Raw genomic sequence first — 23,500 nt, 5'->3', positions numbered from 1 at the left:
TTAAAAGAAAAACAAACGAAAAGGGTTTTCAATTGTTTCTCGAGCATTGTCGGAATTAAATAATTTGGAGAATGAAATCGCAACGATAACAAGAACCTAGATATACTCACATGCTTAACAAGTACCGCGCAAAAGATATAAATGTGCTGAGCACTCTCAGCGGGTTCGATTAATTTCCTTATCATCCCCGGCAACGTAGGTACTACGTCTTTTAATTTCGAATGCAACAATGCCCAGGAGTTTAGAATTTGTTCCAAAATGTTTGCACCCGTTTCCGGCACAGGGCGTACCATACCAGCTGTAACGAGATATTGTGCAACCAATTCGGCAGCTTTTATCGAATTTCTCCAAACGCGTGCAGTTCCATACTTCGTCGGTCTTTCACCACTGAGACGTTGGACCAATTCCAATCCGTCGCTGAGGTCCATTAATTTTAGCTGAAAAGAAAGCCTTTCCTTACCACCCCATGCACGCTTTTGTAACATCGGAAAATTAATCTAAGTACGTGCGGCACAGTTCGGGATCCAAAATATTTTGTGCCTGTTCTCGACGCAACCAAACATGCATTCGTGTAATCACGAAAACGAACCAAGGGTCCACCTTTTCTCCCAAACGATACTCACTTGAGCGAATATATCTTGCGTGCGTTTCAATTTATACAAGAGGACGATATAGACGTCGATCATGTAATGAACGTGATGAGAATCCGAGAGTGAGCGCAACCGATCGCTCCGTCGCAGAGAACGTACGCAAGCAGCGGCGAGTTTTACCGCTATGTCCTCGCAGCGGTCCTCGCAAAGTATTTTCAGCCTCATTGTCAGTAATTCACCTTTCTCCGAACAGCAGAACTCTGTAAATCGAGGATAATCTATCGTTAGATCGTTGTTACATCTTTCATAAGTTACGGGCGAACTTTGCATCAACGTCACGAGTCTATATTCGCGGTGCAACTGACATTGCCAAGATTCTATGACTCAACGTAAGGCGAATATCAACGATAACCGAATTGCGTCAGACGTTTCGTTTTCGCGAAAATCAACTTTGAATTTGCCTAGTTACCGGCTACGCATGGCTACGCACGATCGACAGGATGCTATCCTACAAAACAAACTCGGTCGAAAATGTATTCGATTGGCAACTCAATACCACTTAATGACAAAATCCGCAATCACTTAAAACCAATAGGATGAAATTTGTTCAACGCCTCGTAATTTGAATAAGATATAGTCTGAGCGTGTTCTTGACATAGGAATTAAAAACGCCAGGGTATTCTTTCGTTTTTCTAAAAATATACAAACACGGATAAGGATCGTTCGTATTATAAGCTTCAATTTTCAAATTCGATTTTCCCAAAAAAAAAAAAAAAAAAAAAAAAAAAACAAAAAAAAAAGAATAACACTAACGCAATTTTATTGTATCATTATATGTGATCCTCGTCTTATTTATTATTCCAGGCCGTAAGATCTTCTTGGTTACACCTTGTGTGACTTGTACAACGACGAATATAAAACCCATGTTGCGTAAAGAGAAAGAAGAAAGGAAGTAGGTGCGCGACCTACCCTCTTCATGTTCGGAATCCGGTTGGCCGTTAAGTATGCTGTCGAGAGCGGGATGAGTCCATGGATTGTGCACCAGAGCTATCAGGGCAGTGCACCTGGGTGCAGCGGGGTGTTGCACCAGGTGTGACGCGCACCTCTGTAACGTTACACTGAGGTGCGTTTTCGTCGCGGGTGACAACTTCGGCCACTCCCCGCGCAGTACCAATTTCAACGTGTGCCTACAACGATAAAGACGCGTGATACGACCAATTAAGCCGCGTTTAACAAAGAGTGAAATTCGTCGAAGAGAAATTAACGAGGTGGAAGGCCACATCTTTGACCTCTTAGAGGAACACGAGCACAGGTAAAGATCATTTTCATTAGAAACCCTTGGATTTCGATGATGAAAAAGGGAAACACAGTTTTATCGGTGGTGGAAATACTCACTTGTGAGCCCATTCTATGAGAGACTGGGTGGCCTCTGGCGTTGCCCCAGGAATGAAATTGGTGACATGCTCCCAGGCGGACAGAAGTGCATTCACCTTGTCGCCGTACTTCTTTTTGCTGTCACTCAATGTCGCTTCAAGCCCCTGCAACCCGGTAAATCAGCCATCGATTAAACGCAAGTAAAACCTCCCGTTCATAGACTTTTCCAGAAGAAAGAGGGGAAATGGTTCGACTAATCGACTCTTTGAACCGCTGTCCGAGTCTTAATCGTTTGTCTCTGCATCGTGCAATTTGTACGTCTACTTCTAACCGATCGTTTTCGACAACTGATTATCCGCGCCACCTAAAACGATATCATCGCGATGAAAATATAGAACATCGTATTTCCAATTCGAGAATCGAACTGCTGGGTATTTTCGACGGGAGATTGAAAAGGAAAAAGGGGTAAAGGAAGATGTAAGATAGAGAACGCACGATACATCGTTTTCAGAAACGGATAGACAGCGAGGTTTTCGTTTTCGTCCAACAAAATTATTTACTATTATCCGATTTATATATTTAATAATTGTAATTTTATATCGTATTTCACAATTATAAATTGATTACTACTATTTATCATTACCTAGAAGAAAGAAAGTTTTCCTCTGGCTAATGTTAGTTATAAAGGACCAGCGCAATATTTAACTGCAAAGTTTCGCGATGATAATTCGTTAACTTTAACCGAGCTCGTCATTTTCGAGGATTCGAAATCGCGTCTTTCTCTGATCCAAGAATTCGCCGTCAGAATGTCCAATTTTCCCGACGAAAATGTTCCGTTGTTTAACACATTGCATCGCATAACGCGTTGCATACTTCTGTTCATCAGAAATGCCTTCGCTTTAATAATGTTTGCTTCAACACGTTTTGTCCACTGTTCTATTTGTCTGTCAAAGTTATCTCGCCGAGAAATACCGAGATACTAAAATGACGAAAAGATGTAGAACGTCAGCGTTCCTTAAACGATCGAACCGATTCAAAACCAATGCGTTAAATAACTTCACATTTGTTAGATTTCCGTTACGATTCTAAAAGTTTAAGCATAGGACGTTGAAGAACGGCCGACTGATAATCCAGCGTATAATTATTAATTACCGAGGAAGGTATTTAATCGCTGGAAAAGCGGCAGGGTTGTAGTTTTCAGCAGGTAGCAAGACCAGTGGCCGAGAACCACGTGCGAAAACAAGACGGAAACGATATCCTCCTATTAAACCGCAAATATTGGGCAACCGGAATGAATTTCCCGCTGTATCTGAAAACTGGCCGATGAAATCCTCTTTTTGATTGATCCAGAGGCCAACGATCGCGAAGTGCCGAACCAACGCTCGTGCCTACACGACTAATAATGCTACCGAACGAAATCAAATACAAAAGCGATTTAAGAAATTGAAGGCGAAATGAGTTACGCGTTAAAGGGCGATCCATAGTTCTAACGGAGGAAAAGAAAGCAGGAAAAATTGACGCGTTCAGTTACGAGCGCGTTCGTTACAATTCAATTTTGTTCGTTAACAAACGAATGAAAAAAAGTATTTTCGTAGATGCATGAGAAACGATTTTTGTATATAGGTCGAACGGATGATTTCAATGCGCAATAAATATCGGAGACTCGACAGTGTAGAAGATCGAATCTCCGTTTGAATGAAAATTTACTATTTCATGGAAACGCTTACAAGATACTGGTAGAAAATGTGCACAGTTTTTACTTTCTCACAGATTCTTCCTTAACTACGTATCCTATGGTTGCCGCGAAGCATTAACATAAAAAAGATAATAAGAAAATAATAAGAAAGAGAAAGCATAATAAGAACAAAAATTACCTGATTAAAATAAAGCGTCAACTGTTCAGCCATTTAATTCGGTATTTAAATCTGCAACGCTAAAATACAAGGTAACTTTTCAAGCGACCTTGGCTAGAGATGTTTTTATTTCTTTGCAAAATCAATTACATTCTAAAAGCAAACGGGAAAAGGAGGAAAAGCGTTGATAAAAAGGAAAAGCATTAACGGTATCAAGCAAACAACCGACAGAATTTTCGCAGATAAAAGAAGTCGCTGGAAAAATTCCTCGAACCCGGGAGGAAAACTTCCAATTGGAAAGGAGTTAATTTCGAAGGCATACCTTGCGAGCTCAACCATCGGTTCTTACGGGCAACTTCCTGATCTTACTTTCGCGTAACTTTCCCCATTTGCAACTTCTGTGCCCCGTTCACGAGCAACTCCGCGATGCAGATACCCCTCGTTTCATCCCCGATTCGTTTCTTTACTTATTCCAGTTCTCGTTCTACGGTAACTCACCCCCAATTTTACACCTCTCACCGATAAAATTTTCCTACTCGCGTTTCCCCAGGCAAATTGGAAAATTCGTTCGTTTCGTAAGATCGCGCGTATCTGTTGCGAAAATCTTGCTCTCTTCTCTCAATCCTCCTTTTTACCCATTAAGGACAAATCTCAGCGTTAACGTAACATACATTTCATTTACAATTTCTTCTTCAGTTATTTCGTATTACCGGATTTTACCTTTTAGCACTGTGATCGTGAAAGCAAAGTCCAAGGATACGTTGAACGCTTCTTTCGTCGCTGTTTCATTTTCCATCTACGTCTCTTACGATCTTACGCGAAATGTAAAAAAAGAATTAAGCCACTTGTACGTACTTTTTATAAATCTTGAAAATCACTCCTGCCTTTCTGATTCGCGTAATGTTTTCCAATAAGGTACGTAACTATATCGGTACGTTTTTTTTATACCTCGATACAAAAGATATTTCGAATTACTTTACATCTCGCAATCATATTACGTTCACGTATTGCTTCGCTGTTACTTCGGTCCTTAATGGGTTCTCTAATGCGCGATTGAAAAGGGAAACTGTAGCTTTTCTCTGTTCACAAAGTGGAAAAGGAATCGATGGCCGATTAATTCCTACTGTTTCGATCGTTGCAGTTTTCTAGTTTCTGTCTTACGGTGTAACAACGTATAGTCGTGACCCTGTAACGGAAACTGGCAGAACGAAAAACGAGGCTCGGATATAGTAGCAGGCGAAGTATTTCCGATATTAACTTTTACATCGCAGCTTTTCAATAACGTGATTTTATATAGCCCGTCAGACTTTCGCGAAATTCTATCAACTTCCTCCTCGTATCAAATCGAATTCCAGCGAACATGCAGCTTCGTCGCCGCGTTTCTCGATTCGACTGTTTATTCGAGTCCTTGTCACCGTTTTCTCGCTTCTTCTTATTTCATCGATTATTCGACGAACGAAACACGTTGAATAACAAGGAAAAGTCGTGGCAATTGTTTCTATCGCGTTTAAAAAGATACATCGACGTAATGCAAGTGTTTTGAAATCGTAAAACTTTGGTAAAACACAAAGGATATCGCTATCAAATATTATTGTCGTACATTTTACGCTCTTCTACCACTTTACACGTCGTTGGACATTGAACTCGAGACTTAGGTACTTCCGGTAAATCCACAGCTCTGGAAAACCTAGGTATAAGAGGTCAACTACGGGTATAGCGCAACGAGAGCGTAAGCGCCTTTAAAATTAAACGAACAGCAGATCCAGTCTAATTGCCCGTGCTTTGATAAATCTGGTCGGACAAGCGGTTATTCGATCGAACGTTTGATAGATACATTCCGTTCCTAATCTACGCCAACTATCCTAGCTACGCGTGTTACATCGTTCTCACGAGATCAACGTTGTTGCACGGTAATTGATCAACGCGATAGAATTTAACATTAGAACTACTACACCAGTCAAATTGACTGGTTTTACAATTTTATTTTAAAATTCCTACTTCACGTTATATTTTTTTCCCGCTTTGATGCAATGACTTTCGCAACGATAACGATAAAAGAATAACGTAATGAATTTTATTTTGTTTTTTATGTATTCAAACTTAAAATAATTACGTATCAAGGCTACTTATACCAGTGAAAATGACTGGTAGTTGTCAAAGTGTAAAGGGATCCTGCAACCTGTTCATCGAACCCCAATTAACCAGTTTCCTCGTTTTGTACAACTTGCCATGCGTTTTTCAAATTTTTACCGCGTATCATTCGATATGATGATATCGGATATCAAAAAAATTCCGGATCGATCGCTAAATGCTAACACCAGAAATACCACACCAGTCAAAATGACTGGTTCTACAATTATTTTTTTTTTTTCCTTTTTTATAAATGTACCCAACCCTCGTTTAGGGATGATGGTCGCAGATGGATTAATAATACCAAAAATGTACTACATAACATGCAATTGCTTTTGTAAGAAAGTAATAAATCAATAAATATAAAAATATTCTATTATCACGTATTTTTTAAAGACCAGTCATTTTTACTGGTTTTGATAGAAATAGCTCCGTGTTAACTATCGGTAGTTCTAGTGTTAATACGAATAGAGGTCGAGTAAACGATACGAAAGACAAAGGTTCGAGGGATGGTACGAACCATTGATGAAAATGAAAAGAAAACGAAGCTAGGACAGTGTAGGCTGGTTTGTCGTGAGACGAACCCTCTTTCTCTCTCTTTCGTTCTCTCTTTTTTCTGCGAAAGAAGGACCGAAAATGGACCTGTGTCCTCACCACGCACGACTTTTGGATGTGCGAAGACATTCAGAGGGGTGGTCGTGCTGATCGGCGATACAGCAGCAGCGATACTGAAGTTTCGGTCGAGAGAACGCGTGGTGGTCGTCGAGACACTGGTAAAAGATCTCCCTTCTTCTTCGATCAAGGCCTAGGCTAACGAGCGATGGGATTTTCCTCCGCGTCGATGGCAGCGAAGACCTTCTTCCTCCGCTCTGAGCTGAGGATGACGCTGAGCTGGCAGGGGTAGGGGCAGGGCTCGTAGCGGACATCAGCGACCTTCGCAGCTTCAAGTTTCGATATCCTGAATTACCGGAAGATCCGTGGACGATGTCCTTCCACGAGACCGAGCCTTCTATCTTTTTCTTCTCCTTTTCCCTTCCCCTTCCCGCTGCCTACTTTCTTCCGTTTGGTCACTGTCAGTCCCCTCCGCAAAGTTGTTCCACTATCCTCCTCCTCCTCCTCCTCCGCCACCACCACCTCCGCCTCCTTTTCTTTCTCGCTTCACCCGGCTATCCCGGGTTTTCTCTTGCTCCTCTCACCAGGTGGTCTCCACAGTCGGGACGCGCCACTACCAACCGAATTCCAGCGCCTGCTGTACCACTACCATCTGCAATTCAAAACAACTACAATCGAATCGTTTCCACTCGTTCGCGAGAAAGCAGCCCTCTCAAACGTTCGACTAATTCGTACGTTCAACGCGGTTAAAGTAATCTCGGGTTAGCTGTGTCACGCGATTCGCTTCGTCGTTGATTACCAACACCTCGAGTCAAGTGGTACCGCGACTAAAACGCGATTCTTTTGCTGATTTAGCGCAAACTGAATAGGTAGACAGACTTCAGGTGGTTTGACGAAACACGCGAACAAAGGTATTCGCATTGCTGCGTGTATACCCGTAAGTATCAGGACACCTACCTACTCGTCACATTTACCTGAACCGATTCGAACGGAATAACAAATTTACGAAAGGAACCATAGGAAGACAAATATAGCGAAAAATAGCGAAAAGCATTCGATTTGCGGTACTTGGTATCGATATCGATATTATTTCAGAAAGAATATAATAAATCGCATCTATTTTTTTCTTGTTTTATAGAGAGTGTATTTTCAAATATATGAGCGAGGATGGATTATCGAAACAGAGCAGTTTACTGCTTGACAAATTGTTTCTTGATGGCTTCCAAGTTGATAAAAACGTATCGGCAAAATGTATTCATTACGAAATATCGTGGGTTTTAAAGTTTTAAGCTTGCAAATTCCTTTCCAGTTGAAATGACATGCAATTAGAGCGACGATATACGCAATTTCGAGAGTTCGAGTCTAAAGAGGGTTAAACACAACGAGGCGCGTTTCTTTCTGTTCGTTGACTTCCGATACTAAAGTCCAAGCTGTCCGATTGCCCGAGATCGTCTCTTTGGCCCCATCCATGGCCATTTCCATCGTTTTTTTCACGACGAGGAAACACGACCGCGAACGAGACGCGTTTTAAAAGCTCGGATTTATTCGAGGACTTTTCTAATTGCTTCCCACCGATGAAAACTGTTGCCCCGGGCATGCAGATTGACCCGCGCCTCTTTGTTATCGCGATTCTTTTTCATCGTATTCCGTCGTCTACGCTGACAGCCGGTTCTCGGCCACTTTGGAAAGCGAAAAATTCCTTTCCCATCGTTATTTTTGCCAACACTAGCGAAATGGATATCGCCGTTCCACAGAATATCGTCAAGTTGTCGGTCGAAGCCGTAACATTTTTTTTACGGCGCTCCGCTAGCACTGTCGCTCGTACGTCGATGTATCGAGCCGAAGATCAGAATTCATGAATTTTATCTCGACTTTGGCTACCTCGTGAATTTCCAAACATCGTCCCATCGAGACTTTTTCTCAGATGTACGACGTGACGCATACGCAACGAGTACGTGAGCACTAGTTCGCTTCGTATTAACCGATGCCTAAAGCTTACCAACGATAAGTACGCGAATTAACGCGTACGAATTAATAGCAAACTAACGATCGAAAGTAACTGCGTCTTATTTTCTTACATAATCCACGGATATGATGTATCGTACGAAGTTGAAATAGTTTGTTTAACGACCAGCGTTACTGCAATGGTAAAATCAAATTGCACGATTCGTCCAAGCGTTCATCGATTAAATATTATTGTTAGAATCAATCTATGGAGTTTCCATCGAACTCGAAACATTTCCCTGCCTTGTCTATAGCCAAGTATAATATCCAGAACAACCATACATCGTTCCCAACAAGTACGTACGCACGTATACCATTCGTGGCTGGAAAGTTGGCTAGGATTTCAGGTCGGATCGCTTTATAGCGTAATAGCAGCAGCTTTCCTGACACAGTCTCAAAAATAAGGCACACATATTTTCGTTAGAGGGCGAAATGTTCACATTTACAAGTCGAACGAAGAGCCAGCAAAATACGTCTCTTAGCCCCGCGTGTCATCCTGCTAGCCAACTTTCCAGCCACGCGTAGTAGATAATGGGGCTTCCCTTCCTTCCCCACCTTTCGTTTCTCGTCCCTTTATTTCCTTTCTTCTTTGGTTCGTCCTCTTCTCTTTCGCCTCCCGCTTTCCCGCCCTCTCGTCGTTTGTTTTCCGTCTTTCTCGTTCCCTTTCCCTTCCCCTCTGTATCTGCTTCCTTCCTTTCCACCTTCTACGCTTCCGCCCACGCTTTTACCTTTATGCCGTCCTTCCTGTTCCTTTCCCTTTCTCTTCGTACACTCTGTTTTCCTCTCACCCCTTCTATATTCACCATTTCCCTCTTGCCTCCTTTGTTCTCCAGTGGCGGCCGACGAGCAACATAAATATTTATTTATTGCGTGTACATACGGCGACGGATGTGTACAGGGGAAAATGCTCGTTCGTAAATTCAACTAATCGAAGAGTTTCGTTTCCGTTATATGTCTGTAAGATTCAAGAAATACATTCCTTCTTGAATTTACCTACGGATATAGAATGACATTGGAATTTTTATTTCGCGCTACAATTACCTGTTGATTCTTATGGATTACAGTTTAATGAGAAAAGTACGTTGAAACTGATGTAAAAGAAGCTTCCCTGCCTCTACGCTCGCTCGCTATCCTATACACAACGATTAATTTTTGTCGGCAAGTCTAGCGATGATTAAAAATATGTGTTGCAAAATGTGGAGTATACGAAACGCGGCTCTGCAAAAACAGTTCGATGACTCAGGTAATTGAATATGCATCGAACCGACGAAGAAACTATGATTAAGCTGTTCGTGCTACTGCCTAGTATCTCGGCGGGAAACAATTCGTGGTCTAAATGCGATCATATAAAATTATATGTCGTTTTTTCCTCTCCGAAGGAAACGAAATGACGCAATGTCGTACTCACCGTGTGTACGATGTGTTTTGTGTCGCTCGTGGAACGTAAAGGACGTCTACGGGGACGAAATCTCGATACCAGCCGAACGAGATCGATTCTCTCGCTCGGAAAGTTGGTCTTTTATTCGAAAAGTACATATAACGGCTCCTTTTTCCTACCTTCGCAATTTCGTATTGCAACAGTCGTAAAACATTTCGTCTTCTAAAAGGAGAAAAATATTTACCAATATCCTATCGATTCGGGGCCAATCAAACGACGTTCCGACGAAGGAAAGCTTCTCTAAATTGTCAATTTGAAAGAGGCTGAAGAAGAAAACGAAGGGATAACAATCGTCATTCGTATTGCTCGGTTTTATTATACATCGAGAGCTTAAATTCCCGACAGAAATGTAGTCGGCAGGTCAAGAATAACGCAACTACGTCAGAGGGTCCAGTTTTTAGACAAATCGAGTTCCGCCTATTTCCACAACAAGCTGTTTAAAATTTCAATGCATCTGTACGTCTCTGTAGCCGATATCGTGTCTATTGATTTGGCAACTAAGTGATTGCGGATTTTGTCAGTACCACCTAATGACAAAATCCGCAATCACTTAGTTGCCAACCCAATACATCCACGTGTTTCTAACACGTTGATTGTCGCGTCACCCATATTCGGCTGACAGAAAAGTTTCTGATCGGGCCGTGTCACTCGTATTCGGGTGACGCTTATTCGACTACTTGCGAAGGATTGTCGTAATTGTTTGAAAAGATATTGCACAGAAAGTTATAAAAGTAATACGAAAATGGTTTATTAAGAAAATTACTTAGAACGTAAAACTTTGAAGCATTCTATACAAAGCTGAGGTTGGTCGGGACAATTTGGACAAAAAGTTGTTGTTTTCTTTAAATTCTCTCGTGTGTTTGGTCGGTCCGTTCGACGTCTTTATCCGCATAACATAGTTTACATGCGCGTCTAATGCTTCTTCCGGAATCATTTTTCCGAACGATGATATTATGCCGACTCCGTCGAAGACAAGGGTTTTCTGTATTTTCAGACAACCCTAATAATTTTGCAGCTAATAATTCTCTAAATCTTCTAATAGTTACATCCTTCCTTGTTGCAATTTTGTAAACCGTCAAAGCGTGTACAACAGAAATTCCCAGAAGGAGTTGAATGCCAAGTTTTCGATACTATTTGATTCCTTTTCTAATTGTGGCGATGTAGCTGCACATACGCTAGAGGACAATTCGAATCATGTTGTTGTTTTGCCTCGGAGTATCAACACCGTTAGGACATACGTAACGTAATAATAAATAAACTCTGTCAAACAAAGAGGAATTTAAACTTTCCGCTACTCCCTTGACCAGTAAATAAATAAACGTGATCGTAAGGCGAACAGTTTTCCAGTCTCGGTCTCGAGCGATCTAATTAGCGATCTATACACAATCTTTAGCGAACCTACTAAATCTGTTATTTAGCGAATTTATTAAATATTTTTAAATACATTTGATGATTTCAACAGCGAGTTATCTCGTCATTTAAACCTCACGACCAACCGTGCTCTACAGTGGCATAAGAAATCATTTGGTCAGAATAATCTATACCACAAATCCCTGAAGGATGAATTTCATTGAAAACACGCGCGGCAGTCAACGTGCTAACGCGTCGATGCAAGTGGAGAATTGTAAAAAAATTGAGCGAAATAACGCGGGTTCCAGCTCGATACAGGATCTCCAAGGATTAGAATCAATGGATCGGTGAAATCCGTAACTCGCGACGATCGACTCGGTGGTCAGATAAACGGTAACGAAGCCACAGGACAAAACTGGGAAAAAAGGAAAACGCGGTGGAAATTGCACGATTCGATAGATTCTCTCTTTCCGATGTTTTGCATAAGATTAATCCGAGCTGCCGTTTCTCTCGGAGGCTTGCACCGCTTCGTGACGAATAGCTATTATTCTGCCTTCAACGTCTCCCGACCAAACTAGAGCCCAGCCCAGACTACGAGTTATCTATCGATTGCGCGATTCTACCATGTCTACATTGTACAGAGCTTTATTCCGTGCTACGCGTTACTTCTCACGTGACCGAGCACGCAAATCATCCCTCTCTGTGGGTTTGCGTGGATCGCGAGCTACCCTCTGCTCGTCGCTTTCTTCCGTACGCAACTTTGTTCCACGCTCGTGTTAACTACAACTCGAAAACCTGTCCAATTTTGCCAAGCTGAGATACAGCGAAACTTCGATATACGTTAGCGTGCTGAAGTATGTCTTTAGGCACCTGCTGCAATTCGATCAAAAGATTGATATCTTTCCTATATTTTCAACGTCGTGGTAGAGCAACGTTTATCTGCTGTTAATTTCGTTCCTTGCTTTTTCATATAATCTACGTCGAATTGCTTTGCAATGTTTCATTTGGAACAGGCAATATGTCTATTCTGCGTCGCTCGAGTTCTGTATTTATGCGTAATACACGGTTCATACTATGTGAACTTTTTATAAACTTTTTGCAAACGCGGCTAGAATCTCATTATTATTCACAATTATCCACAATTATCAATTAGATTTAATAAGTCTCGATATCCAGGTAATGTTCATGACGACTATTCGTGCTATATACTATTCTTTTTTTTCTTTTCTTTTTTTACTAGATACACGTATATTCGCAGTAAATGTCTCGTAACTTCTCTATATATTGCGAGATTGGTCTCAACAATAAAATTTTAAAACGTTCCACGTAATACGCGTAATATATTCATAAAACCTTCCTATGGCAGGCGTACGAGCACTGCCGTGAACAACTGTACATTTTATATATTCGCAACGATCTCGGAGCGTCCAAATATCGATGCGCGTTAACAGGCAAAATAGAATTTTCATTATGCTTGAAACGTCTACAACGTCAACCGACTGACCGGCTGATTTCATTTCCGATATCGTAGACGGCTTACTTAAATCGTTGCAGGTCTCGGGTAAGCAATAACTTCCGCTCAGCCGTCCTTTCTATTTAGCGGAATTCATTTTCCTACGTCGTCGCGAAGTAAAAGAGAGACAAGGTAAGGAAGAAAAAGGAAAACGCCTTGTCATTTGCATAGCAACTGTACTTAATGGCATCTTCCGAAGGAAAATGCCTTTGAAATTCGTTGCTTCTCCACGGGGAAATTAACGATACGCTACTTGACTATCGTCCAGACGATTCCACGCAAAGTACCAGTGATTCGGAGCTCTGTCTCTGCTCGAATTCGGCCGGCAGCGTTCGCGACGCAGTTAGGCGCCGTTTTGCATTTTGCGTAGCGCGCAAATTCTCGCGTGACCAAGCACGCAAATAGACGTATTTCTGTAGCACGGCTGGCTATTGGCCGGCACGTTACTCTCATAAAACGTGGCCATTATATCGCCGCGGATCTGCCGACTCGTCAAACAACTTTTCGTAGATCGAAAATTCGCCTCGCGTTTCGAAACGACTCGTAGGAAAAAAACGACGTAACGAGTTAGATACGAATCTTCGACGCGATTGCCAGTTGATATCGTTTCTATTCTTTCTAGCGGATTTGTGGCAGTGTAATTTCAGTGTCTCGATCGTACTAAGAACGATAGTTGCGAACGAAGAAAATCAATTCGCGATAGCATCATTTTCTAAAGACGATGTTCCATATTTATGAAACACTAAACTCGTGTAAACGAGTTTTGGTAGTTGCATGCGAAACACGGCGAAATCTGTGTTTCGACAATTACGTTATATAAATTGAACACAGTCAGCGTGAAACACGTGAAACTCGTCATCGGGATTTCCTACTTTTTGCTGCTGGCGGTTGGATAAATGGACGCGCGTTATGAAAAGATCGACTTCAGACACCAGGCTCTCCCTTCGATTTTGTGTGCCGCATTGAACGTAAAAAAAAAAAAAAAAGAAAGAAAGAGAGAAAAGAAGGAGATATAAATACATGGTATCACTAGACTATTACCGCTTTTTGCTATAAAGTTATTTTAAGTGAACGAGGCATGAGCAGATCGTTTGAAGTCGAACGGTACGTACGACGCTTTTGTAAATGGAAATCAGCCTCTTGCCACGAAAATGATACGAAGGTAATCGAGGCGATAATCTACAGAAAACAATGGACGTTACACGTCTCGTTAAGTAAAATTCAGTCGAATCGCTTCTGTGCTTTTGTCCCGTTACTGGATGTTGCGTGTCGTTTCACTGGAGAATTTCTGCGCGAGGGAGATCTCGATACGCGTCCGCAAGGTCGCCTCGAAATCTACGAAAATCGTGTTACGCAAGAAGATATACATTGTGTAGCTTGCGACGAGCAGATCAAAAGAGAAGATATACAAATGCGAGATTTTCCCACAATCGTTTCACGTTCGTTCGAAACTCGCGTACGAGCTCCTTTCCGAAGGACAGTTTTTTAGAAACCCGAGCGTCCAGACGTTCGAACAAATCCAACGAACTGGAATTGCGACGAGTGACAGTCGTGAAAATTTCGAAGGCAGAAAGGAGCGTCCTAAATTTCGTGGGCTGCGTTTCACGACCGAATGAAAAAGCGTTAAAAAACGGTACCCTTTTTTTTCATTTCGACAAAAGACCACCTGTTGCCACGTAACAGGTGATGCATCGATATAGAATCAGTCGTGCGATTACTTTAATTTTCATTAACGAGTTTTTTCCTCCTGATATTCACCGATAACCGCAATTTGCCAAGAACGGGTTTCCTTTGTGTTTTCTCGCGACAGTTTGAGAATGCGATTGCGTAAAAGATTGCGATCGAAGGAAACGTACACTGCCGATCGTAAGTATCAGGACACGTGTCCTGGGACACTCAAATCGAATGCGTTTTACTACATTTATTTTCTATTTATTTCTCATTTCACGCGTATCTTACGCGCCTTATAACGTACGATATCGGCTAAATTAAAATTTGTTTGAGTTTCTTTAACGAACAGGTGCTTCGATACTTGTGGTTGGATTGGATCTACGAAGAAACGATGTTATCATACGTCCTCTTCCACTATTTCCCTGTTATTTTAGCAGAGAAATTACGCCGTGATTATGTAAATTTCTTTGATTTCTATTTGATTCGCGTGAAAATATTGCTCGATTTCCAGCAGACATCCGGAAAGACGTGGCTGATCTTCGAGATCAAAATTTTCTTTTCAGTTCACTTTGTGTAAGTAAAGACATTTTAGCCACTTCTTATCGTGTTCACGAAACGTTCGCAAGACAAAAAATTGCGAAGCACGTGGACGTAACGCGACGCGAACTTTGTTGGACAATTCGTAGAAGATGGAAAGAAGTTGCGAATGTTCGCAGAAATCTAAGTTCTCGCATGTTAGCCGGTCAGCCGCTGTGACGTCTCACGTGCCGCACGCGATATGCAATGGACGATACTACTTTTTTACGGCCGAACTAATGCGCGATGATATCGTGTAAAACGAAGAAGCTTTGCCAGCGGACCAAACGTTCTCGCTTTACTCCGAGTCTTCTTTCAAGCGAACCTCTAACGCCCGCGGCTACGTTAACCCATTTTTCACAGAATTCAAACACGCTGCGTCCCGTTACGTGCGACTCTGTCGCTAAGCTACAGCCGGAACCTTTAATCTTTCCGAGACATCACTGGGAAACACGGTTTCTGTTTACCTTGCGAATCGAACAACGAGAGAAAAACAAAAAACAAATTAGACACAAGCGTCTAAATACAGCCCTTAGATGAAAAATATCGCAGCGAACGCGTTAGTTCTACGAATATCTTTAACCTGTTAACTGGGAAGTTTAGCTTGAGAAGTCTTTTACGGGGTGCGTAATTGAAATCAAGCAACGACGAGTATACAAGTGGAACGCAGGGCAAATGATGGTAATTATAAATTTTACGAAAAAAGCAAAGCAAAAAGAGGAAGAATTACATTTTTTATTGAATAAAAAGTTAACGATTCGTCGCTGAAGCAGGTATCGTTATTAAACATTTTAAAATTGCCAAAAAATAATACAGTGAAGTAGACGAAACGTCGAAACAATACGCGGTAAAGTACGGGAAACAATTCGGGGAATAGGCAATATACGCGGTAAAATGGGGATACATTGGGGAAAATAATCGATTCAATTCAGAAAAAGCGATACGTTGTACGATACCACGATACGATATACCAAAGAGAATAATCAAATAATCCAACTTTTTTTTTTTTTTAAACACATAATAGATTTACTGCAAGTATAAAAGGAACGTACCATAAATAAATGCCATGCATGTTACTTTTTACTAAAATTTTCAGCTTCTATAGTAAATGACAATTTTTTATTTCACACGACGAGTATACGCGTCAACCACATCGAAATAAAGTTTTCGATCGACGTGTATACGAACTCCGTTAAACCGGTTAACGCGTAACGCCAGCAAAACCTGTCCTTTAGGCGTAAAAAATGAGGAGAGTCGAACGAAACGGAGTGTCGAATTCGGTTCGACGTAGGATCGCAGGAAGCTAATACGAAAAATAACGAAACATTGAATCGTAACTGTTACGAGACTAACGTACTGGTACGATACAACTCGAAGGAATTATTACAGAAAGAAGATTAAATTATTCTAATTTTCCTGGAACTACCGAGATTCATTTTGCCATATAGAATCTCGTTAGTAACGGAGCTACGTATTCCGTTTGAAAAATTAGACCTAATTAAAATGTATACTTTGATCATAAACTTAAGTGAGTCATGCGCGTGCTATGGCGTTCATTCTCAAAAGAAGAGTCTGCCTCGAAAGAAACTTGAATCAGCATTGAGTCATCCGTGACAAAACGCAGTTTTCAACTTTGCACGTGCACGTGCGTCATCAAGGTGTTAATCCGACTGAGAAAAAGGTAAACTTCGAGAAAGAAGTTTCTGGTAGTCGCGCGAAAAATCCTAACCAAGTGTGCGTTTAACCTCCAAGTGCCACGAGTACTTCTTCTTTCCACTTATCCAAGATTAGGCGATTGCGGTTGGTAATAAGCTTCCCAGGCTCGTGGAGACTAAACGCGTTATTCGACAGCTCGCAGCACCGCCTACTCTTGTGTTTTTTCTTCCGTCGTTTGAAAGCGTACGCCGAACTTGGCGTCCTGCCTTTTCCTAACTTTTGAATCAACCTTACGGTTCCGTGAAATCTCCTGATGTCCATCGAGTAAGAACTTGGAGAGAAAAAAAAAAAAAGAAAGAAAAAGAGTGTCGCAGCTTCTAAGGATTCCAAACTCGTAGTCGGCGAACTCAAAGGACCTACGGCTTAGAATAAACGACAGCGTAATAAAATACAGAGCTGCTTTATCTCGGAACTTTTGACAACGGACGTCCCATAGATTCTATTGAAAACGAAATGTTGAATTCGAGATCCAGCGAGTCACAGTTCGCGCTTACGTTTTTATCTAACGTCAGAGTATAGTCAGGAGCAATTGAGGTCATTCGAGGCATACGATAATCGACTGGGAAACTACAAACTAGGTAACAACGATAGCGTTAGAAGAATTATTCTTGAAAATTTACCTAAAAATTTACTCTTATTTGCGCTTGTTATTATCTCTTTAAGATACGCGAGCTTACCAGCGCGAAGGATATTTTTTCTAAGAATCGAGTAGCGATCGGTTTTTTTTAGACCGAAGCGGCCACAGCTCCACTTTTCAATAATTCGTGTAAATCGATGAAAACTTACTAAAAGATCAAGTACAGATGATCCTAACACCGCGTATCCCGAGTTGTGGCGTGAATCATTTCTTCGAGATGGGAGTACTCGGTGAATAAAAGCAGCGCGTTGAGCGACAAGGCCATGGAACGGTATAAAGCGTTAAGCAACGAAATAAAAAGAAAAAGAAAGACAAGAGAGAGGCGAAATGCGTGCGGGGTTAAAAGTGGAGACATTGTGTCGTTAAATATCACGTTGGAAAACGTTTGCATTGGGGATATTCGGAGACAAAACGAAACCCGAGGCAGGATATACAGATATCGTAATGGCAGGACCGGATGAATGGTAGACAAGAAACACCATAGAAAGCTCGGACAATAGTTGTCCCTTTGAAAAGCGAAGGACAGTCACGTGGAATCAACGGTGGCAATTTCGATGAAATTTTCGTTGCTCCGAGCGACGTACGTTTTCTGTTGAATTTTATGAATTTCACGTTGGCAGATTCCGCTAATTGGGGCAAACGGTATTTTGAAAACGGACGGTCAAATTATTCTCCAATTATGCCAAACAATTTACAACACTAAAATCGCGTTATTCCTTTTACCGATTGAATTTGCCAATAACGTTACAAGCAATTTGGAATAGCGGCACGAAGCTTTTCTTTATTTCTAATTGCGTGGTTTATCGTTTGTTTACGATCAATTGCTCCAAGAGAATTCCCAGTACCTTCGATCGCGTGATAGCGCGATCAAAAACTTGCTACCGTTTTCGTGTACTCGATTAAGGCGCGAACGATCGACAAGAGATTATTTTACACGCGAAAATGAACCGAGAATGTGAAAGAAAATATTTTTCTAGGACGCTTAGATACGGACAAGCAGATGGAACGAAAAATCTCGTTTCGCGTGTTTTATCGCTCGAGGAAAAGACAAAACCATCGTTGAGAAAGCCGAAAGCTTTGAAAGAAGAAAATATCTCGGTGTTCGTCCTCTTCGACATGGACAAAAGTCTAAATTACGTTTTCATTTCGGTAAAACACGATTCGTGGTCGCTTAAAGGAGATTTAATTAAATTCCAAGCTAGGAATATAATGCGGGAAAATTTCAATTTCTCCCATGAGACCCGCGAAGAAGACGTCCCCGTGAGAGGCCTTTGTTCTTCGTGCCTCGCGTTAGAACGTATTTCGAGAACGTCGTTTCATCGGTCACCGGATCATGCCCGCCTCTCTTCTCGCTTTTTAGATATAAAATTTAACGGCAGAAGAGATCGATAGTTGTTCCATCGAGCCGGTCGCTTCGTTTCTAATTCCTCGAAGAAGCCGCGTCGATGTGCTTTCGCTGTCTTCCTTAAGCGAAGAGCCGGGATGCGGAATTAGATTTCCATTCCGTCGAGAAACTTGAATCCCGGCCGAGAAACTCCAGTGCTGCAGCGTCGTGCTACCACTAGAAAAAAACTTGCCGGAGAATAATTAAGAGAAACTCAAAGATCTTATTTCGATTCGGTTTCGTTTCGGCTCGCTAACAAGTGGCCGTGTATCCAATCAATTTGAACGATATAATAAAGAAGTAAAAAAATTCGATAATTAGTTGGACCGGCTTCGTTCAATAGCCAAATCGATAATTAATTTCACGTTACCAAAACTGCTGCTCTGTTTGGTTTCGGAGTTACGCGTGTATTTGCCGTATCGAACGTTTCAACGTTTCAACAGACTGAATTTAATTAATCGATCAAATTTTGCTCATAGAATGTTCGCTTATAGAAAATCTAGAACCCGTTTCAATCCATGTTCTTTTCAAATTGGAATAATTACCGCGTTTAAAAGAGCATAAAACCTTCCAACTAATTAATTTCTTTGCTTCTAAGAGTCTCGTTTATATTCGATCTGGGAAACTGGGACGAACCCTGTGTCAAATTTTTGTTTACGAGTCGCGATAATTATCAACCACGTTTAAGCGAATACAAACTTTTAAACCGCTTAATCTCTTTGGCCATAAGTTCTCGCCTAAATTCTATCCGGTGCGAACTAGCACGGCCCCTTATCGAACCAATTTTGTTTGTAAATCGAGACGATCAACCATGTTTCAGAGAACAAAAAATTGTTAATCTATTTGCCCTTTTGCTTGCAGGATTCTCGGTTAAATTCGACGAAGGGGACGCGCGTATTATAGAAGACGAATCGATTCGAGCGGAAGGTCGAGGTAATCTCGCCTCTTCGACCCTTAGAACGAGCAAACTACTTGGCCGCTCAGTGAAGAAACAACGAGCCGAGAAAGCAGCAAAGAAACATTATTACGAGCATATGCAAATACCGCAAGAAGAATTAAACCACAGTTACAATCATCGAGGTGCATCGAGACGATTCGAGCTTGCGTTAGCTTATAAAGTCCTCGAGTGTTACATCGTTCCCCGTTTTATCACGCAAATGAACCATCAACAGCGAAGAACAAGGATAAATCCTGAAGACGAGCGACACTGCATACACCTAAATCCGAAATGTTATTCGACCGGCTTAAACACGCTTCCATTTGGTTATCGTCACGTCTACCTACTATCAAGTACTTTGACTCCTCTTATCGAATTAATTCTTCGAACTGACGTTGGAAGTTATTTCAGACGTGTAGTTAACACAGTACAGCTTGCAAAAATATTTCAACGGTTATCGTGTACAATTTTTCTGAATACGTTACTCGTGTGTCGTGCAAAACGGTAATTATTTAAAAGTTTACGCTCTGCAGTTTTGTTTTATTTTTTCTTTTTTTTTTTTTTTTGCGAATCTCTGGGAAGCTAAGAGAGTCCGACACTGTCGTGAAAGTCGTTTGAAATCGAGTTTTGCGACGTATTAAAAAATCGTCGAAATCGGTGTCGAGAGTAAACTTTCAATGAATAATTATCTACGTAACTTTTCGAAATTTCCCGAACACCGCGTAGACAATTTTTATTAATGTTAATTACGGTTCTTTCTATACGTCTCTTTACGCGATATTACGACGCGCTTTAATCAAAGGTGCAGAACTCTTAACTCTTCGGAGTAACCGAGACTGGTTTCTCCACCTCCTTGATACTCTTCTCGAAACCTTTGCTGTTTGTTGTCGGGTTTCAATTTCATCGACGACGTCGCATCACGCTTCTATATATCGGCCACGCTTAAGATATCATCCGGTGTACATATGTACTTTTCTTTGCTTATACGTATCTTCCGCAAGTGTGACGAGACTATCGTATCACGGTTATATTAGTAAAATTCCTAAACGGAAAATGTAAAGCCGTAAGTCCGCCGTAAGCCGATAACCGAGGACTATGTGCAATAATGTAAAATTCCAAATAAATCTGACAACGTATGTACGATAATGTACATAGAAACTGCAGGATATTTAATGTGAGAATACATAGTGGCACGTAATTCGTGGTAAAACCGTGGTACACTTAGTGCAAGCAAGAGATTCGATGGCTCGAAAGAAGACGACAATGAAAAATAATAAAATTTCTCTATTTTCCAGTTCCAATGGAATGATTTTGTTTCATCGTGGAACATAATCGCGAACTCGTTGAGTTTCCAACTTGACGAAGTTGGCCATCAAAAGGCAGGGTGCATCCCCTTTAATCGTACAGCATCTGTGAGCGGGAATCTATGGGCGATCGAGTAGCCGCATGTTAGGAACAAGGGTTATTATAAAAACGTGAACGACGGAAGTATATTCCTGGATGACCTGCGCACATTTAGCCAATCAATCGGTCGCGTAATCTTCAACGAGATAAGCTTCACACCTTGACCGTTAACGTCCCTCTTCCACGCGAGAGCCATATCTTTTAAGCTACTTTAGTTCTTCTTTGTAAACTTGATAAAAAAAAAAAAAAAACAAACAAACAAACTGTCCACTTGTGTTGTGTCTTTAGTTAGATAAAGTTTCGCAGAAAATTGGAGAGAAGCGAGTTCGAATTACGCATTCGGTTGGTTATTCGTACAACACTTTGAAATTTCTAAAGGAAATGTTCAAAGTTCGATATAAGTAGCCTAATTCCGAACCTTATTCATCATGATTAAACTAAGCGACGAAAATAAACGACGTTTCGCGCTTGATATCTTACGAACTTGAACAGGTTTCGCGTAGTTTACTTTGGAAGACCTCTAATTTAAGATCGGGCGAATCGCGAGAGCTGATTTACGTAATTCCGCCAATTTGTATAGACCTGCTCGTTATCTCGCCGAATAAGTCGCTTTACCTAGACGAAACTGGATCTTAAAGGATTCGCGTGCACACGTAGTACAATACATCGAGACACATTACGATACACGTATCGACTTCTAAGTTCCATGAAACCGCGTAATCTGTCGTCTAACGTTAACGTCGATGTACACTTTCGTATCTGACTGTTATTCAACGCCAGCGTTATCATTAGGCAGCGGATATATTTATGCAAATGTATATTTTCACGAAGATAATTGGAAAAAACGGAATCCAGATAGAGAATTGTTATTTTACGTGTCAAGTAACTCTACTAACTGTTGCTAATTCTGTCTGCGCTTATATTACCGCTGCGAAACGTTATCTGGAAAGGCTTCAACATCGACGAACAGGTAATTAAGTCCGAAGATTCCATTCTCACGTAGCTTGAGCGTAACCCGGTGCACGTTTCATGCATCGTTGCCACGTGCACTTTGATCTGCTATTCGTTTAGGAGCATTTCTCGCGTACCATTTTTCGCTGTGTGACATGCATGGTTCGTTGATATCGCGGTCGTGTTATTATACGCACGTGCTGCACGAGCAAGAAATCAAGCGCGACGTTGACATTGATGTCGGCGTTGAGGTTGCCAGCCACGTGATGTGCAATAACTTTGCAAATAGACGAAACATTATTGGCCACCGCGTACAACTGAAATGTCTCTCTGTAAATACACATCGTCAGGGACTTTGGAATAGAAAGAATTTTCCTCCATAACAAACTACGATATTCGTCGAAGCGATATCAACAAATTTTCAACGACGATTATTAATATTCAGTTGGTTACCAGCCGTCGTATCTATCGGTCGGTATCTTTGTTTTCCTGTTCGTTTTACGTTTGCGTCACGTTAAGTTCTCAACCATCGTAAACACGACTCTAATTCGTAAGAAGCTACCCGAGGTCTGCCGAGTACAGCAGGTTCGAAACCAAACGATCGCTCAGCCGATATCTACACCTGCGTTAACCTACGCCTCTGCAACCATGCACCGAGTCTACCCCAGCAAAGAAGTAGCAATTATCGCCGATAGCATCGAAGGAACATCTATAACGGATTACGCGTGTGCCATTGCGAAGCTTTCTAGCAAATCTGCTATTCGTTTCGTTTCTCGTATATCGAACGATCGTGTATGCGTGTATCTGGACAGTAGACAATCCGCTCTTCAACTTCTCTGCAAACACTCGACGATCGTTGTCAAGGACACTACCGTTGGGATAAGACCTTTAATTTCTTCGTCGAAAAGAATTATCTTTTCCGGCGTATCACCGTCTATCCCTAACGAGTACATCGAGAAATTCCTAGCGGACAGTGATATTAAAGCCACGTCGAAGCTCAGCTACCTCAGAGCGATTATTCGAGAGCCTGGATTCGGTCATGTTCTAAGCTTCAGGAGGCAAATTTACATCGACGCAGGCGACGTGGCAAAAATTCCTGAATCCTTTGTAATCTATCACGACGATATACGCTATCGTATTTTTTTATCTATCGAGAAAGTTGCTCGCTCTCTTTGCAAAAGGCAAGGCCACGTAACCAAACGATGCTATATCAACGACAAATCTACAGAAACTATCGTCGGTAATACGATACGATCGAACGACGATGCTTCAACCACCAAGGTTATCGATAGTGACACGAAAAATAACTGTATTAACGACGACGACGATACTTGTACGAAGAACACTGTCGTAAACAGTC

At 41.5% G+C, this 23,500-nt stretch overlaps 1 protein-coding gene across 7 annotated transcripts in view; it reads right to left on the bottom strand.

Moving 5' to 3' along the window:
• The window catches only part of LOC126868559 (uncharacterized), a 55,228-nt gene that overhangs the window by 11,084 nt on the left and 20,644 nt on the right, over nt 1–23,500 (bottom strand). For 2 of the 7 annotated variants that reach the window (XM_050624132.1, XM_050624129.1), the window contains exons 2-6: nt 6,602–7,211; nt 1,986–2,128; nt 1,560–1,777; nt 624–850; nt 111–437 (exon numbers count right to left, since the gene is read on the bottom strand). In XM_050624132.1, the coding sequence (XP_050480089.1) occupies nt 111–437; nt 624–850; nt 1,560–1,777; nt 1,986–2,128; nt 6,602–6,631 (945 nt within the window). In that variant the 5' untranslated portion in view covers nt 6,632–7,211. The other 5 variants (XM_050624127.1, XM_050624130.1, XM_050624128.1 and 2 more) reach the window with 4 other exon arrangements.

The sequence above is a fragment of the Bombus huntii genome, chromosome 8, assembly GCF_024542735.1.
Source record: "Bombus huntii isolate Logan2020A chromosome 8, iyBomHunt1.1, whole genome shotgun sequence".
Taxonomy (NCBI): domain Eukaryota; kingdom Metazoa; phylum Arthropoda; class Insecta; order Hymenoptera; family Apidae; genus Bombus; species Bombus huntii.
Note: the sequence above shows the minus strand (reverse complement) of the source record. Positions and strands in the feature narration are given on the sequence as shown.